This window comes from Sorghum bicolor, chromosome 7, assembly GCF_000003195.3.
Source record: "Sorghum bicolor cultivar BTx623 chromosome 7, Sorghum_bicolor_NCBIv3, whole genome shotgun sequence".
Classification (NCBI taxonomy): domain Eukaryota; kingdom Viridiplantae; phylum Streptophyta; class Magnoliopsida; order Poales; family Poaceae; genus Sorghum; species Sorghum bicolor.
This window is the reverse complement of record NC_012876.2, coordinates 37213770-37230958: the sequence shown is the minus strand read 5'-3', so window position 1 is coordinate 37230958 and position 17189 is coordinate 37213770. Positions and strand designations below refer to the sequence as shown.

General features: G+C 51.0%; 1 protein-coding gene across 1 annotated transcript; it reads right to left on the bottom strand.

The window, feature by feature from the left end:
- On the bottom strand, positions 7787–9317 carry LOC110437257 (probable endo-1,3(4)-beta-glucanase ACLA_073210). The gene is made up of 3 exons (XM_021465640.1): positions 9036–9317; positions 8351–8953; positions 7787–7798 (listed from the first exon to the last, which is right to left on the bottom strand). Exons 1-3 carry the CDS (start codon positions 9315–9317, stop codon positions 7787–7789), a joined length of 897 nt encoding a protein of 298 aa, XP_021321315.1.

The following is a 17189-nucleotide window of genomic DNA, read 5'->3' as shown; positions in this document are numbered from 1 at the left end:
TACAATCTCATGATCAATGTGACATAAATAATGTAGAGCATTAAACAATAAACAATGAGCATATTTAACACACAAGATTCATCACTGTGGGGGTATAAACCCCTATACCCTCACGGCTAGACTTGGGCCAGGAGGCTTGGCTCATTACGAGACGAGTTCGAGGCTTGATCCGACTGCTCGGAGTTTCGCGCAAGGAAACAAGGCGTGGAGATCAAGCAGGATTCTAGTCGGTTAGAATAGGGATCGATATCAAACTATCTATGGCAATTGTAACCGACTAGGATTAGTTTCCAGATCTGTAACCCTGCCCTCCGGACTATATAAGGAGGGGCAAGGGACCCTCCTAGGACACATTATTCTCTCAACACAAATCAATACAACAAGACGCAAGACGTAGGTATTACGCCCACACGACGGCCGAACATGGATAAAAAGCTTGTCCGTGTCTTGCGTCACCATCGAGTTCGTATCTTGCGCACCGTCTACCGATAAACTACTACCGTGGGTATACCCCAAGGTAGACTGCCGACCAGCTTTCGTCGACAGTGGCGCGCCAGGTAGGGGGTGTGCGTACAGCTCTCTCGGCGAACAAGATGGTCATCGTTCCAGCTTCCGCGACCGTGCCTGAAGGCCTCACGTTCACCGTCGGCCAGATCACGTGGACGACTCATGGCGGCGGCCTTACAACCACGACTTCGGAAGAAACCCAGATCCGATCTGGGACGACAGCGGCGTCGACTCCGACCACGCTGCCACCGAGCACTCGACCACCGCTCCCTCGTTACAGGGGAAAGAAGGTTGGCGACTCGGATCTTTTCCGAGCCCTTGATCGTGCTGATCTCAAGCTCCTCGAAGTTTCCCGACTAGTAGATGGGATCTCGCGCCAATCTGATCAAGTCGCGCCAACGGACTCTTTCGACTCCTGCCGGCCAACTCGCGTCATCACACACGAACGGCTGGGGACGTCTCTGACAATAACTTCCACCCCCTCAGGGCGGTCCGTTGAACTCAAGGCAGGCCCAGACCAGGATTTCCCTTACGGGCTAAACAACTCAGCCGTTTACTACTCACGACACTTCCAATCCTTTTTCAACGGGGCGGGTTGGTTGCCAAAACGGAGCAGTCGACCAGCTCGTCACTACGTCAACATGGTGACGATCCGAGCACTACCGGACGGCCAGGCTTCCAGCACAAACTCCAGCACTGGGTTCGTCCCCACCGAGGTTATAAACTCGGAGGACGAAAATTACGACCTGGATTTAACATCGCACCCTCCGGGTTTCTCTCGCTTCCCGGTCTTTCCGCCCCGGCGGGGAGATCTCGTCTTCAATGTCAGCGGGGACGAACCGGTCGTCGATGGAGAGACAGACGAGTAGAGGTAGCTCCGCGAACAGCGCAACGCCGACCGCGCTCGTCGACGCGCGGACGAGGAACGACAACTCCCGCCGAATAACCTCAGTGACGCTTTCGACATGGTTGGAGATCAGCAAGTCTACAAAACGCCAAGTGCTAACGTGGCTGTTGCTATGGCAAACCTAGACCGGCTCCCTGATACTACCGAGTGCCAGGGTGTCTGATCCAGCGTACGCACACATCTAATCGCCGCGATGGGACAGACAGCCACCTTGTTCAAAAAAGTTCAAGCTATCTCCTACGCAGAGGTCTCCTCCGACCAGACTCATCGCAGTAGGACTTCACCACAACCTAGCGAGCACCACCGTAGCCGCTCTCCCAACAATCGTCGGAAGGGTTTACGGCGTGACAACGGTGGTCGGGACACTGGCGGCTACCGCGAGCAGAATCGTGGACGTGGTCAGGAAGTAAACCAGGATAGGGATCTACGATACAACATCCCTCCCAAGGACGCCCGAGACCGCATCAACCGGCGCGCCACGGAAAGAGCGGTGCACGAAAACCTGCGTCGCATTGAGTACGATGCCACGCAAGGTCCTCCCGGCCTGAGACAGTTTTTCTCACACCTTCGCCAGGTCGTGTGGCCCCGTAACTTCAAGCTCGAGAAACTCAAAAAATACGATGGCAAGGAAAACCCAGAGAACTGGATTACTCTCTATGAGATTGCAGTCCGTTCAGCAGCAGGAGATGAGCACGTCATGACCAACTACTTCCCAGTCGTCCTCGACCAGGCTGGTCATCAGTGGATCCTAGGCCTGCCCGAGGACTCTTTCGACTCTTGGGAAGAACTGCGCCAAGCGTTTATCGACAACTTCATCGCTACCTGCGAGCAGCCTGGGAACAAGTACGACCTCGAAAGGATAAGGGACAGGAAAAATGAGCCCCTGCGCGATTACATCCGACGATTCTCGGATATGCGTCTCAAAATCCCGAAAATTTCTCACGACGAGGCCATATCTGCTTTCATCAAAGGGCTACGCTTCCACGAAGCACTGAGAAACAACGACTATGGCCGACGACTATGGCCGAGCTCCTTGCCACGGCCAAAAATTACGTCGATGCCGATGATGTAGAAAAGCTCATCCGGGACGATGCGAGAGGTCCCGACCAGCCCCCTCGACGAGACGACAGTCGCGGTCGTTTTGACAACAGGAACCATCGTCGCCTCGACAACCGCGACCACAGAGAAGGTTGGGACAGGCGGCGTGACAATCGTGATGACTTCAGGGGCAAGCGCCCTCGTGACCACGACCACGAGGTGAACACGGTCAAGCGTCCCAACGGGCGACGGGACTACCAGGAAGATTACAACAAGACGTTGAAGGGGCCATGCCAACTCCACCCTAAGTCTAATCACACGATGGAAGAATGTCGTGTCCTCAAAAGCATATACACGCGGCGGGCTGCTCAAGACGATCCCACCAAGAAAAACGGGAAACAGGACGGGCGCGATCACGAAGATGAAGATGAGGACCAGGCTAGGGACCCACGGCACCAGTATGTCAATCCCACCGACGTAGTCCACTCTATCTTCGGAGGCAAAGTTTCCATCGAGTCTAAGCGAGAGAGAAAGCTCCTAAAAAGAGCCTGCCTCAATGTGGACAGCACGGACGGTCTGGTCGCCGATCTGAAATTTCCCCTCTGGTCACACAGGGAAATCTCCTTCAGCAGGAAGCATCAGTGGGCCGCCATCCCGGAGCCAGGACATTTCCCTCTAATCTTGGATCCTTGCATCAACAGCATCAGATTCGAGCGCGTGCTCGTCGACGGGGGACGCTCCATTGACATCCTCTTTCGCAACAGCTTGCCTGCTCTCAAGATAACCCCGACACAGCTAAAGCCCTACGACGCTCAATTCTGGGGAGTCCTGCCAGGTCAAAGTTCGGTACCCCTCGGACAGATAACACTGCCTGTCCAGTTCGGAACCTCCGACCACTTTCGAACAGAGTTCGTCAACTTTGTGGTCGCCAACTTTGAAGGAACTTACCATGCAATACTGGGCCGACCATCGCTGACAAAATTCATGGCAGTTCCACACTACTCATACCTGGTCCTCAAAATGCCTACAGAGAAGGGCGTCCTAACTGTCAGGGGCAATGTCTACACCGCATATACTTGCGAGGAGGAAAGCTTCAAGATCACCGAAGCAATTGATCTCTCGATCCACATGGCAGAAACAGTAGCCCAAGCTGCACAGGTCCCACCCGACCAGCTCCGACTACACGAGCAGGAGACTGTAAGGAAGAATTCAAAGTCCAAAGAGCACAAGGAAGTACAGCTGGTCGACGGCAGCCCCGAGAAGATAGCCCTCATCAGGGCCAACCTGGACCCTAAATAGGAAGACGCGCTCGTCAGGTTTCTAAGGGACAACGTGAGCGTTTTCGCATGGAAACCCGCAGACATGCCCGGCGTCCCACGAAACCTGATCGAGCACTCCTTAAACGTCTCGAAGATCGCAAGACCCATCAAGCAGAAGTTGCGACGGTTCGCTCGTGACAAAAAGGAGGCTATTAGGACAGAAATAACATGGCTTCTAGCAGCCAGATTTATTAAAGAAGTGTATCATCCCGATTGGCTCGCCAATCCGGTTCTTGTACGCAAAAAGAATAATGAATGGAGAATGTGCGTTGATTACACTGATCTCAATAAACACTGTCCTAAAGATCCTTTCGGTCTCCCTCGCATCGACGAGGTGGTCGACTCAACGGCCGGATGCGAACTCCTCTCTTTTCTAGACTGCTACTCTGGTTATCACCAGATCTCGCTAAAGGAAGATGACCAGATCAAAACATCTTTTATCACTCCTTTCGGCGTGTATTGCTACATGACCATGTCCTTTGGACTCAAAAACGCCGGAGCCACCTATCAACGGGCCATCCAGCAATGCCTCCACGACGAGATTCGTGATGACCTCGTCGAAGCTTATGTAGATGACGTCGTCGTCAAAACAAAGGACGCGAGCACTCTGATCGACAACCTAGACCAAACTTTCAAGGCACTAAATAAATACAAGTGGAAGCTTAATCCTAAAAAATGTATCTTTGGGGTCCCTTTCGGTCTACTGCTCGGCAACGTGTCAGCCGCGACGGCATACGGCCGAATCCCTCAAAAGTAAAAGCAGTGCTCGATATGCGACCACCCAAGAACGTCAAGGATATTCAAAAGCTCACCGGATGCATGGCTGCTCTCAGCCGTTTTATTTCTAGTCTGGGAGAAAAAGGCCTCCCTTTCTTCAAGCTCCTAAAGGCGTCAGAAAAATTCTCCTGGACAGAGGAAGCCGACGCTGCGTTCACCCAGCTCAAAACCTTTCTCACTTCGCCACCCGTTCTCACAGCACCTCAACCCAACGAGGACCTGCTCCTTTACATAGCAGCAACCGACAGGGTTGTCTCCACGGCAATGGTGGTCGAGCGGGACGAGCCAGGCCACGTGTATAAGGTCTAGAGACCCGTTTATTTCATAAGCGAAGTCTTAAACGAGTCCAAGACCAGGTACCCACAGATACAAAAGCTCATATACGCCATCTTAATAACGTCAAGGAAGCTAAAGCATTACTTCGACGGTCATCGGGTCTTGGTAACCACCAGTTTCCCTCTGGGGGACATTCTGCGCAACAAGAACGCTAACGGCAGAATTGTAAAATGGGCAATGGAACTATGCCCATTCTCCCTGGATTTCCAGAGCCACACCACCGTCAAGTCTCAGGCCCTGGTTGATTTCATTGCAGAGTGGACGGATCTCAACGAGCCCTCTGTTTCTGACATCCCCGACCACTGGTCGATGTTCTTCGACGGGTCCTTAAACATCAATGGCGCTGGTGCCGGGATACTCTTCGTGTCGCCCAACAAGGACAAACTGCGCTATGTCCTTAGGATCCTCTTCCCGGCATCGAACAACGTCGCCGAATACGAAGCATGCCTACATGGCATACAACTGGCCGTCGAACTGGGAGTCAAGCGCCTCTACGTCCATGGTGACTCTGCTCTAGTCATCAACCAGCTAAACAAGGAATGGGACACAACACACGAGAAGATGGACCTCTATTGTAAAGAAATTCGCAAATGGGAATCCAATTTCTATGGCATAGAGTACATCCACGTGGTTCGGGATAAGAACCAGGCAGCGGATGCGCTGTCAAAGTTAGGGTCATCTCGGGCCCAGATCCCGCAAGGCGTTTTCGTTCAGGACATCCACGCGCCAAGTGTGGGCACAGACCTGGTCGAAAAGCAACCTAATGAGGCAATGCTCATACACGACACCACCCCGACAACCAGCAACCGTGACTGGCGCGCCCCTTTCATCAGGTATATATCGGATGGATCGGGCTTTCAGGATAAAACGGAGAACGAGCGCCTCATTTGACGATCCAAAAATTACATACTGGTGGATGGCAAACTTATGCGAAAGAACGCAAGTTCCGAAGTGCTGCTCAAATGCATATCCTAGAATGACGGTGTCAAGCTCTTAGATGACATACACGCCGGGTCCTGCGGCAACCATGCGGCCTCCAGAACACTGGTCGTGAAAGCCTTTCGAGCAGGTTTCTACTGGCCAACCGCGGTCGCCGACGCCAAGAAACTAGTCCGACATTGTGAAGGATGTCAGTTCTTCGCCAAGAGGATCACGTGCCTGCTCACGAGATTCAAACTATCCCGTCATCCTGGCCTTTCGCCTGTTGGGGCCTGGACATGATCGGGCCGTTTAAGCCGGCCCCCGGCAACTTGAAGTTCGTCTTCGTGTTAATCGATAAATTCTCGAAGTGGATCGAGTACATGCCATTGGTCAAAGCAACCTCCGAGAAGGCTGTGGAATTCCTCAACCAAATCATACACAGATATGGGGTCCCCAACAGCATAATTACCGACCTGGGCACTCAGTTCACTGGCACTGCATTTTGGGACTTCTGCGATGACAGGGGCATAGTCGTAAAGTATGTGTCAGTAGCTCACCCACGAGCCAACGGCCAAGTAGAGCGAGCAAATGGAATGATCATCGACGCTTTGAAGAAAGGGCTGTACACAGAGAACGATAGAGCACCAGGACGATGGATGAAAGAGTTGCTAGCTGTGGTCTGGGGTCTCCGAACACAGGCCAGTCGCAACACGGGTGTGTCACCCTACTTCATGGTTTACGGAACTGAGGCAATGCTTCCGTCTGACATAACCTTCGGATCTCCAAGAGTCGAAAACTTCGACCAGTCTTCAGCTGACATCGCTAGGGAGCTTGAAATCAATTGCACGGAAGAAAATCGCTTACTCTCATGCTTCCGAACAGCAGAGTATCTCGAAGCCATCCGGAGGTATCACAACAGGAACGTCAAAGACCGTTCCTTTGTGGTCGGTGATCTTGTACTCAAGTGGAAAACAAGCCAAGAAGGGACGCACAAGTTATCCACACCTTGGGAAGGACCCTTAGTGGTCACAGAAGTGACACGCCCTACATCTTACAGACTGGTGTACCCAGACGGAACACGCCTGCCTAACTCTTGGCACATAAACAATCTGCGGCGTTTTTACCCATAAGTTCCAGAACATTTCGTTTGTAAACTTCTTATGATCAGCATTAATAATTTTTTTTTCGTTCTTGCTATGTACTTCTTTTATATGCAGAGCTTTCGACAAAGTGCAACAACCGCCTTTAGGATGAAAGTCCTTAAGAGTTATTAACTCGAATCAGTGATACATCACTCAGACAATGTTACAGCGCTCAGAACCATGGTCATGAAAAATCAAACTTTATTACAAACTTTGTATACAGAGTTTACAATAAACACCCCTCTGGGCGGTCCCTAGTCTATTCCTACAGACTACTCTATAGGCCTACTGCTCGGGCTGATCACCCGCTCGGCCTTGCTGCTCAGTCGAAGGGGTCGGGGCCACCGGCGCCTGGCTGGTCGAGACCGCAGGCGTCGACCGCCCATCTCCGGCAACGGACGCTCCCGCCAACTCTCTGGCCGACCTATCTGACCCGGGCTGGTCGGGGGGAGTTGTCGTGCCGCAGAGGTTGATGTCGCCGATCACCGTCGACGACAGGTCAAGCAAACCAACACGAAGGTCGTCTGCCTCCTGCGGACCAACCTCCTTGGGATACCCCCTCTCTAGTCTGGATAGGTCGACCAGAGGATAGTGGGCACGCACCATGCTAAGGACGTGCGCACCGGCGAATTCCCCGGCGTCCTTGACGAACTGCTGGAGCCAGTCCCACGCCCGTTGCGCCTTCTCGACTAGCGTCAACTTCGGCGCGTGAGGCTGGTCTTCAGGGAGCTCGGGGCTGATCAAGTCAAGAACCGGGGCCACTCCTTTCCAAAGCTTAATGCAATTGGCCTTCCAGGAGTCCCGGTCCTTGATCAGCTCGTCCAAGTGCTTCTTGGTATTCACCTTGAGCACTGTAAACCAAGTAGGAGGTTAGTACACAAACAAGAAACGGAACGTTGGGCAGTCAAACGAAAAAGGGATAGAACAATTCTCACCAGATAACTCTCGATTCTTGCTACTCAGCTCCTCGCCAGTTCGGTGTTCGGTCTCCAGCGCCCAAGCAAGCTCCTGGTCGAGCCTTTCCTTTTCTTGTCGGAGGTGTGCAACCTCCTCCTCCAAGTCTGGAAGAGCAATTTTTGGTCAATAAAAATGACTACGTGGCTACAAATAGCTGCTCGGAATATATGACCGACCTCTCCTTTGCCGATCCTGGTCAGCCAAACGCCGATTGAGGTCGAGTAGGCGCTCCTCCTGAGCACCCATCTCGGCCGTCTTCTCCTCGGCCTCCGACCGAAGCCGGTCCACCTCCGCGGACAGGGCCTTGTTCTCGGCCATGATGCCCTCAATTTGGTCGAAGGACCTTTTCCGATACTTCGCCGTTTTCATTGCGCCCTACAAGAAGAATACATGCTAAATCCAGGAACAATGCATATAAACTTCGAGCAGCCGAAATGACCACTTACCTTAACCTCGTCCACAAGCCGCTTCGCTGCGCGCTCTACCCTCGCGGCCTCCTCCGTCTCCGCGAGTTCTTCATGACCAATGAAGTGGTCCCTGCGTTGGCGCCACACGTAAACGTGCTGACGACCATCTTGGAGATGACCTTTGATCTCCTCCACTTCATCGTCGGAGGCCGTCTGGGTCTTCTCGCCCTCCGTAGTACCCCCAGCCGCGGTCGCAGGCATCACTGGACCCTGATCCCGGCCAGGGGAGTTTACTGGTGAAGAGACCCCTGCTCGGGGCGGGGTTGGGACCCTCCTTTGTTCAGCAGGTGGGGGAGTCGGAACTCTGTCCTCCTCTGCAGCACTGCTCGGGGGAGGCACCCTTGCAGCCTCTTCATCCCCTGCAGGGGTGTTCGCTTGGGACGTCGCCAGAGCTGGTTGCTCCACGGCACTCTCAGCTGCGGTCGTTACCGCGAGCTGCTCTTCGGGGTGTTCCCGAGCAGTCTGTTGCGCGGCGTCCCCGACGACAGCCGCCGGCTCGGCTGTCCTCCGCCCAGCAACGTGGTCGGGATCGACGTCAGACGCCGCACTAACAGATACATGGCATCTTACCAATGTCAAACACTGCGGTAACAAATGCAAAAGCAATAATAATATGGAAAAGTGTCAAGAAGAAATTTTCTCTACTATGCGTCGCTGTAAAGACCCTCCTCCTGGTCCTGCCGGTCGCTGCTGCCGCCTCGGTCGCCCTAATACGAGTTGGCTCGGTGTGAGGAATAGGAGGGTCACTGGTCACCCAGTCGCTAGTGGTCGGCGCGACATCCGGGCGACTGCGCGGCCTCCGGACCAAGGAAGGCACGGTCTCCTCCTCCTCATCGTCGTCATCAGTGATCCTGACGAGCCGACGGCGCTTCGGCGCTTGGCTGCTCTCTGCTGGCAGTGCCTCCGCCGGAGACGGATCCGCCACCGGTGGCCTTTTCCCCGCCATTCTATCTTCGGTGGTCGGGGCGGGACGGTTCTGCTCCTCCTCGCTGCTGGTTTGTTGAGGACACCGAGCAGCATTGTCCTCTGGCGGGTCCATCCCCGCAGGATTCTCCATACTGGGTGCCAGTGATATGTACACTGCGCACCGGTCAACGTCTCCAATCTGCAATAGAATCAAAGACAAGTCAACAATTGGGAGAACAAGTACTCACAAAGTAAATTCAGTCAGTAATATTACCTTAGGAGCTGGTCACCCCAGCTTGAAGGCCTGCATCCGATCACCGCTTCGAACAAGGTTGTCGTCTGCAAAGTTGAACAACTCGTTCAACAGCTGTTGCACTTCTGCCTTCTCCAGAACCTCAGGACTCATTCTGGTCGGGTCCTGGCTCCCCGCGTACTCGTACGCCGAGTGTACCCTCTTCTGGCAGGGCATCACTCGACGACAAACAAAGTTACCGACCACTCCTGGCCCGTCTAAGCGGGACCAGTCGATCAGCTTCATCAGATCCTCCACCTGACCAGCGAATGCCGGGCGGTCCGTCCAGCTGACCCTATTCTCGGGAATGTAGCCCACGTCGCAGAACGTGGAGCTGCCCGGCTCTTCCCTGACATAGAACCACTTCTTGTACCATTCGGTGAGAGAAGTATTCCATGGACAGTTGAGATACCGGTTCTTCATCCCATCACGCAGATTGAGGTACACTCCACCTGCAATCTTGGAGCCTCCAACTGCTCCTTTCTTCCTCAAACAAAAAAGGTAGCGAAAAAGATCGAAGTGCGGCTCTATTCCGACATAGGCCTCGCACAGATGGATGAAGGTAGAAATAAGAAGAATGGAGTTCGGGTGCAGATTGCAGATCCCGATCTCATAGTAAAGAAGAAGACCCTGAAGAAAAGGGTGGACAGGAATCCCAAAGCCCCTCTTGAAAAAATCTTCAAAAACTACGATCTCACGGCACGGGGGTCGGGGTAACTCTCCCCTTCCGGCGCCCTCCAGCCGCCGAGCTCCTGGCTGTGAAGCAGCCCCACGCTGACGAGGTCATTGAGGGACCTCGTCTGCTCCAGGACTTCTTCCACTCTTTCGCCATCAGCTCGGCCCTTTTCTTGGAGTCACTCTTCGCCATTGATGCTGCGGGAACGATTGTGAGCTGGGAGAACTGGTGGTGGTTGCAGAAGGCAGGAATGGCAAGAATGGAAAGCTCGGAGGTAAAGGTAGGGTAAAGATTACGGCGGTAATGTCAAGCTTTTATAAGCAACGGCTCCACCCCCTCCACTTCCCGTATTCTTGGGAAGTGGGCGGGCCCAGCGGCGGATGCGGCGTTTTGGTTTTCAACAATTATCGGCAGTTAATACGGCGGCTTTTTTGTATAATTGATGGTTTCCTTTTCTTGAACTGCGCAAAGAGCGGCTGCACAGTTACCAAGCCCACCTTTTCACGCAGCCATCTGACAATATGCCAGGGTGCCTCGTCACATCACATATTGTGGCAAGATGCTTTTTTCAAAATAACAGGCAGAATTGGTGGATGACTGACATTCCTGGGGACTGCACCGACCACCGAGCACTATACGCTCGGGGACTGGTCGACCAGTCTGCCATTTTGGAGATCTGGGGACTGCACCGACCACCGAGCACTATACGCTCGGAGACTGGTCGACCAGTCTGCCAGTTTGGAGATCTGGGGACTTCACCGACCACCGAGCACTATATGCCCGGGGACTGGTCGACCAGCCTGTTGATGCAAAAGCTGATCTGCAAACACAAAGGGCTAATACCCGATTTAAACGTTAAGGCGTGCCACCCGATTTGACCTTACTATCGGCAAAGGTGGTAACTCGAATACTTTGGTCCCGACAACAGCGATGCGCCCGGATGTCACGGCCAAGAAGTATTCACGCGGAACTTGAGAACATGTCGAGCTTAAGTTGACGGATTCCTAAGAAGTCGTGGTGAAAAGGAAAAAGTATGACGAAGTCGTCGAAAAAGTAGATGCTTGGAATATGAGTAAAAATGTGTGTTTGATTAATTGATAGATTCATTACAAGGCCCTAGGGTCTACATTTATACCCTGCTCAAAGAGCTACAAGCAGACACGACTAGAATTCGAATTCCAAATTTAAACAGAATCCGTGTACAAAACGATCTAAATAACTAAGGAAAACATAAAACCATCCTCACGTGACAAACTAGAACATCCCCACAAGCCGATCGGCAACTTCCACGTTCTCCCTCCGTATCATCGGCAGACTCCTTTGTCATAGCCATCGGCACAAACACATCATCACCTATGGACTTGGTCACGTTCAACCATCCTTCCATCGGCAACCATCTTCATCGGCAACTCACCCTGTAGATTAAGCACTGCCGTCTTATCTTGCCGACCTACACTTTAGCAATCATGGACACGTGCCCAAAAACGGTGCAACACATGCCCCCAATTTTGGAGTATGAAATCATTAATGCTCCGAAATTCTCTGCAGTAATGATGCCTTTCCGCAATTAATGCTCCCAATCTGGTAACCGACAGCCTTAATCTGAACAACTCTAATCCTATTCCTCTGCAGATTCCTCGAAATCCTCAACTTCCCCAAATGGACATTTCCACTTTAGTCGCACATCGGCAATATTACCGTTACAGGGACTTGCCGATGGACGTCCATATCTTATCCTCCCAAACGGCTATCTCCACGTTACTCGCCCATCGGCAATATGACCGTTACAAGGCGATGCCGATGGACCGACCAGGAGATCTCGCACAGTGAAATATCTATGGATAATGACCGCTTCCTGTCAAATCGCCTGCACAATCCCTTGATTACCGTGCGAATAGTTACCATATCTGCCTGAGTACTCTCGGATTTCACGGATACAGCAAAGAGATAAGTCAGATTTGCCCTTTCCCGTTCTGTCCTATAAATAGTTCCTTCTCGGGTACTCCTTCCCCAACACATCATTCCACGGTTCCAGCTCCACTCTCTCGGCGGTGGCGCTGTTCAAGAGCTCCAAGATCTCCAACGAAGCCCCTTCTTCACCAACTCCGAAGCCCTCAATCATTCTCCTCGTGACGAGATGGCCATCAACTTCACCGTTCCTGAGGTCAGTTCTTGACTCCACCTTTTGTGCCTTTTCTCGCATCCCTGTTCATCCGCAATTCATTTTACTGAACATTTTCCTTTTTTCTTTTTGTTCTTGTTTTTCCTTATATACCCAAAACCATTAGGATCTGTCCAACAAAATTGTCATCCCCACCGATCAACCACACCTCCAGTGCCTTGGTCCGTTAGGGAATCCAGATCCAACCGACCTCATTAACGCAGAAACCAACATGATCCCTTTTAGAGCCGAAAACTTCTCTTTGAATCTATGGAAGGATACTTTCCGTTCTTGGCCCAGTCCTACCATGGGATGGACGGATTGGTTCTTGAGGGTCAGCCACTCAAATGAAGTCCAGTGGGGCGAGAGAAAACTAGACCAATGCATCAGGTTGTCTATTGCCGATATGCATAGAAATGAATCATTGCTGATAGCTGCATCATACTTCTAGTCAGACACGCTCAACGCCTTTGTCTTTGGCCACGGCCCTGCTTCCCCTACTCTTGCCGATGTAGCTATGCTCACTGGCCTAGATGTATCTTCTGCCGATAGCACTCATTTCTTCGATACCAAACCCAGTGCTAAGGTAGAAACTCATACCATCGGCGGTTGGTCAGGGTACATCCAAAAATACAGACGAACAGGCCCTAGCAGCAGCAGAAAATTTGGCTAATGGTGGCCGATTTCCCCTCGGCCGATACCTGCTCGGTGCAGCCTACCACCTCCTTCACCAAGTGACTAGGAAACTCCTACTCGGCCAGCCTATCGGCAACTTGGGAGGTCCCTGGTGGTTCATCAACATGTGGCTCAGTCTCCACATGCACAAGCGTCTTGAGTTTGACCTTTTTGCACAGCGTTTTCCAAGGGACATAACCGAGGACTATGATTTGGATGAAGAAGAATCAGCAACACGTCCTCCCCTAAACTTCGGTGAAGCTGTCATAGCTCTACCTGGTACAGGGGGTAATGCAGACCAGGTTAGCCGATTCTTCCAAACCTTGTATGAAGGCTTGACCAGAGAGGAACGAGCATGGTTGGCTTATGACGATCCAGACACCATGTTTCCTCTGGTTTTCAACCCGTTCAATGATGCTCTCAACATGGATCACGAAGTGAAGATGGCACTGATCACTCCCAGAGCTATACCAGTGAATTTCTTTGGCAGTGGGAAAACCTCCATCCAGACCTATGAGTTTTACAACCCATCGGCATTAGCTCGTCAATTAGCTTTCGGCCAGCTGCCGATTGCACTCTGTTATGCCGACATGATAAAACCCAGGGAAACCATCACTAGCCTCCTTGAATGGATTCGAGTAGCCCAACTGCCATCAAGTGCCGATACAGATGTAGACTTGTCAGAGTGGGTTCCAGCCGCCTTCATCACTCTGGCGTACAAGCAATGGTGGGCAGAATGGAAGGAACATCTGTTCTGCAGATCGGCTCTTACGTATCGCGGCATGATCGACCCTGAGTACAAAGTTCCCGATAACACTGTAAGTATCTTCGAACCGATGTCTCATTTTTATTTCCATCGGCGATTTACCTTTGTATCATCTTGCAGGTTGACAACACCCCTCCATCGGTCAGCAGGAGTGGCAAGCCGATTGACCTATTCCCATCAGGTCCAATCTCTTCAATCGGCAACAACGCTCCCACCCTGGCCGCCATCATGCATCGAGGTGTACGCCTCAAGAAAGTCACCACTAGGAGGACTCAGATATCTCCATCGGTAGCTGCTTCCACCTTGGCACATGTGTTCAAGGTAATTGTTAAACCTCTTCATTCATACCGATTCTTATTTCACATCTGCCGCACTTGTATTCATAAATCTTTTCCATATCAGCAGACCGGCGCATCGGCAAAGATCAGAAACAAAAGTGTCGATGCCCCCCAGTCCAGTCAACCGAAGAGAAAGGGTGCCAAGAACACCAGGGCACAAGCAAAGCACCAAAGAGCAGCAACGCCTTCTCCTCCCCCGGTATCTCCAATCCTGGTGGAATCTTCTCCTTCTTCTCCAGAAGCCCAGATGCAACAAAGTGCCATCTCCCCCCTCCAATGCAAGAAGCACCACAAGTGGAAAAACCCCAATTAGAAGAGCCTCAACTGGAAGTACCTCAGCCAGAAGACACATTGGCTGATGTGCATGAACAAACTACCGATCCAGCAGGTTCCACTATAGCATCGGTGGTCTCTTCCATCCAGACAAGTATTGCTCTTCCTCAAGTTAACACACTTTTATAATATTACTGCCGATGAACTTATTTTCCGGCCTTATAACCCCTTCTGTTAATTTTTCAGCTGACATAGTTCCATCGGCAACTCTGGCCGATCAACCCGTGGCTCCATCGGCATCTTCGAGTCAGAGGCGGGAAATTGCCCTGAAATAGGTAAGTTATCCATCCTCTGTTTGCATCATTTATCAATACCTGGCCATAGAATAACTCGTTTTATTTCTTTTTCAAGAGCAGGACTCTCCTGTCAGCTTGTTCTCTTTCGCCATCGACATCTCCAAAGATGAGGGTGAAGAAGCAAGCTCTTCTCGGGCAGTTGTGATCACATCGGCAGAAGTCAGGGCAAAGCTGGAAGAATTATCGGCTCTCCTCCACCAAGACACAACCCAGCTAGTCGATGATTCCGATCCGGCCAAGGCTTTATTCAAGACTCTGAGAGGCCACATCCCCGCCGATGCCGAAGAAGTTCTCTTTCAAGCAGCACACCTGGAGAGCCGTCAACTACAGTACCAGAGGGCTGCCCAGCGCCTTGCCGATAGAACCGCTCAGACTCGTCTTTCCGAGGAGATGATGAAAGAAAAACTTCTTACTGATGAAAAGCATCAGACCATCGGCACCCTGAAGTCCTCGGGAGATGCACTAAAGAACAAAATCTCCGATCTGTCGGCAAAAAGGGAAGCTCTGTTGGCAGAACTTAACCAAGTAGAGGATGCCCTGTCCCAAGCCAGACAGGAAGAAAGCCAACTGCCGGAGACAATCAAGCTTCTTGAGCACGGGCGAAATGTCCATGGTCGCAAAGCACTGCAGTTGAAGAAGAAGTTGAAGCTGGTAGAAGGTTCTGCCGATGAAGACGTCAAAGAGATAGAAGCAGCCAACCAAATCCGCCTGCGTGCCATATCGGCCATCCAAGCGCTGCTAAACATGTGAGCCCTTCATCGGCAAGATACTCGCTCCTCTCCGCTTTCTAGCTCTCTTGATGTTTAGTCTAGCCGATAGGACTATTATCGGCATCTTTTCAAACATTAAGTCCGGCCCCAGACACATTTCAATCCAGCCGATAGGAGCGTTATCGGCATTTAAACTTTTATGCATCGACCCATATACTTGGGTAGTACTTCTTCAGATATCTGCCATTTAATGCTCTGGGAAATTCAACTCCTTTGAGAGTCTCTAGAATATAGGCATTACCAGGAGCCGATCGACTTATCCAATAGGGACCCTCCTAATTGGGAGACCACTTCCCAAATTTTGAACTTTTAGTCCCGATCGGCAAGATTATTTTCCATACCAAGTCTCCATCGGCAAATTCCTTAGCCTTTACTTTATTATCATACCATCTAGCAACTCTCTTCTTATTTTCTTCTATACTCATTAAAGCCTTTAACCGATGTCCTGCTAGATCATCTAACTCATCAGTCATCAAGGTAGCATAATCATCGGCAGCCAATTGATCTTGAAAAGATAGTCGCCTAGATCCAGTCTTAATCTCCCAAGGTAACACTGCATCATGTCCATACACCAACTGATACGGTGAAACCTTGATTGATCCATGACAAGCCATTCGATAGGACCATAAAGCTTCATTTAACAATGTGTGCCACCGCTTAGGATTTTCTTCAATTTTTCGTTTGATAAGCTTGATAATTCCTTTGTTAGATGCCTCGGCCTGTCCATTAGCTTGAGCATAATAAGGAGAAGAGTTTAACACCTTAATCCTCATACCGATTGCAAATTCATCAAACTCCCCCGATGTGAACATAGTACCCTGATCGGTAGTAATTGTTTGAGGAATCCCAAATCGGTAAATAATGTGCTCCTTCACAAAATCAATCATATTGGCCGAGGTAACTTTCTTCAAAGGAATAGCCTCAACCCATTTGGTGAAATAATCGGTGGCAACCAAGATAAACTTATGCCCTTTGCTAGATGGCGGATAAATCTGACCGATTAAGTCAATAGCCCACCCCCGGAACGGCCAAGCTTTGATAATAGGATTCATGGCCGATGCGGGTGCTCTTTGAATGTTGCCAAATTTCTGACATCCTTGACATCCCTTTAAATATTTAAAGCAATCTTCAAGTATGGTCGGCCAATAATACCCGTTCCTCCTAATCATCCACTTCATCTTAAAAGCCGACTGATGTGCCCCACATACCCCTTCATGGATTTCTCCTATCAAACTCTTAGCTTCATCATCACCTAAGCATCGGAGAAGAAACCCATCAATAGTTCGATAATACAATTCATCTTCGAGGAGCACATACTTGGTGGCTTGAAATCGAACTCGTCTTTAGACTTTCTTAGATGGATCTTTCAAATAATCAACGATTTCTTTTCTCCAATCATCGACACCAATTGCCGATATTGCATTAATCATAGGCTGATATCCCGAGGCATGCTGAGCCAATCGATTGGCCTCTTCATTATGCAATCGAGGAACATACTCTAATCGGAAATCCTTGAATTCCTTCAACAATTGCATACTCTGCTCGTAATGAGTTATGAGAACTTCACTTCGGCATTCATAGCTTCCAGCCAATTGATTTATAACC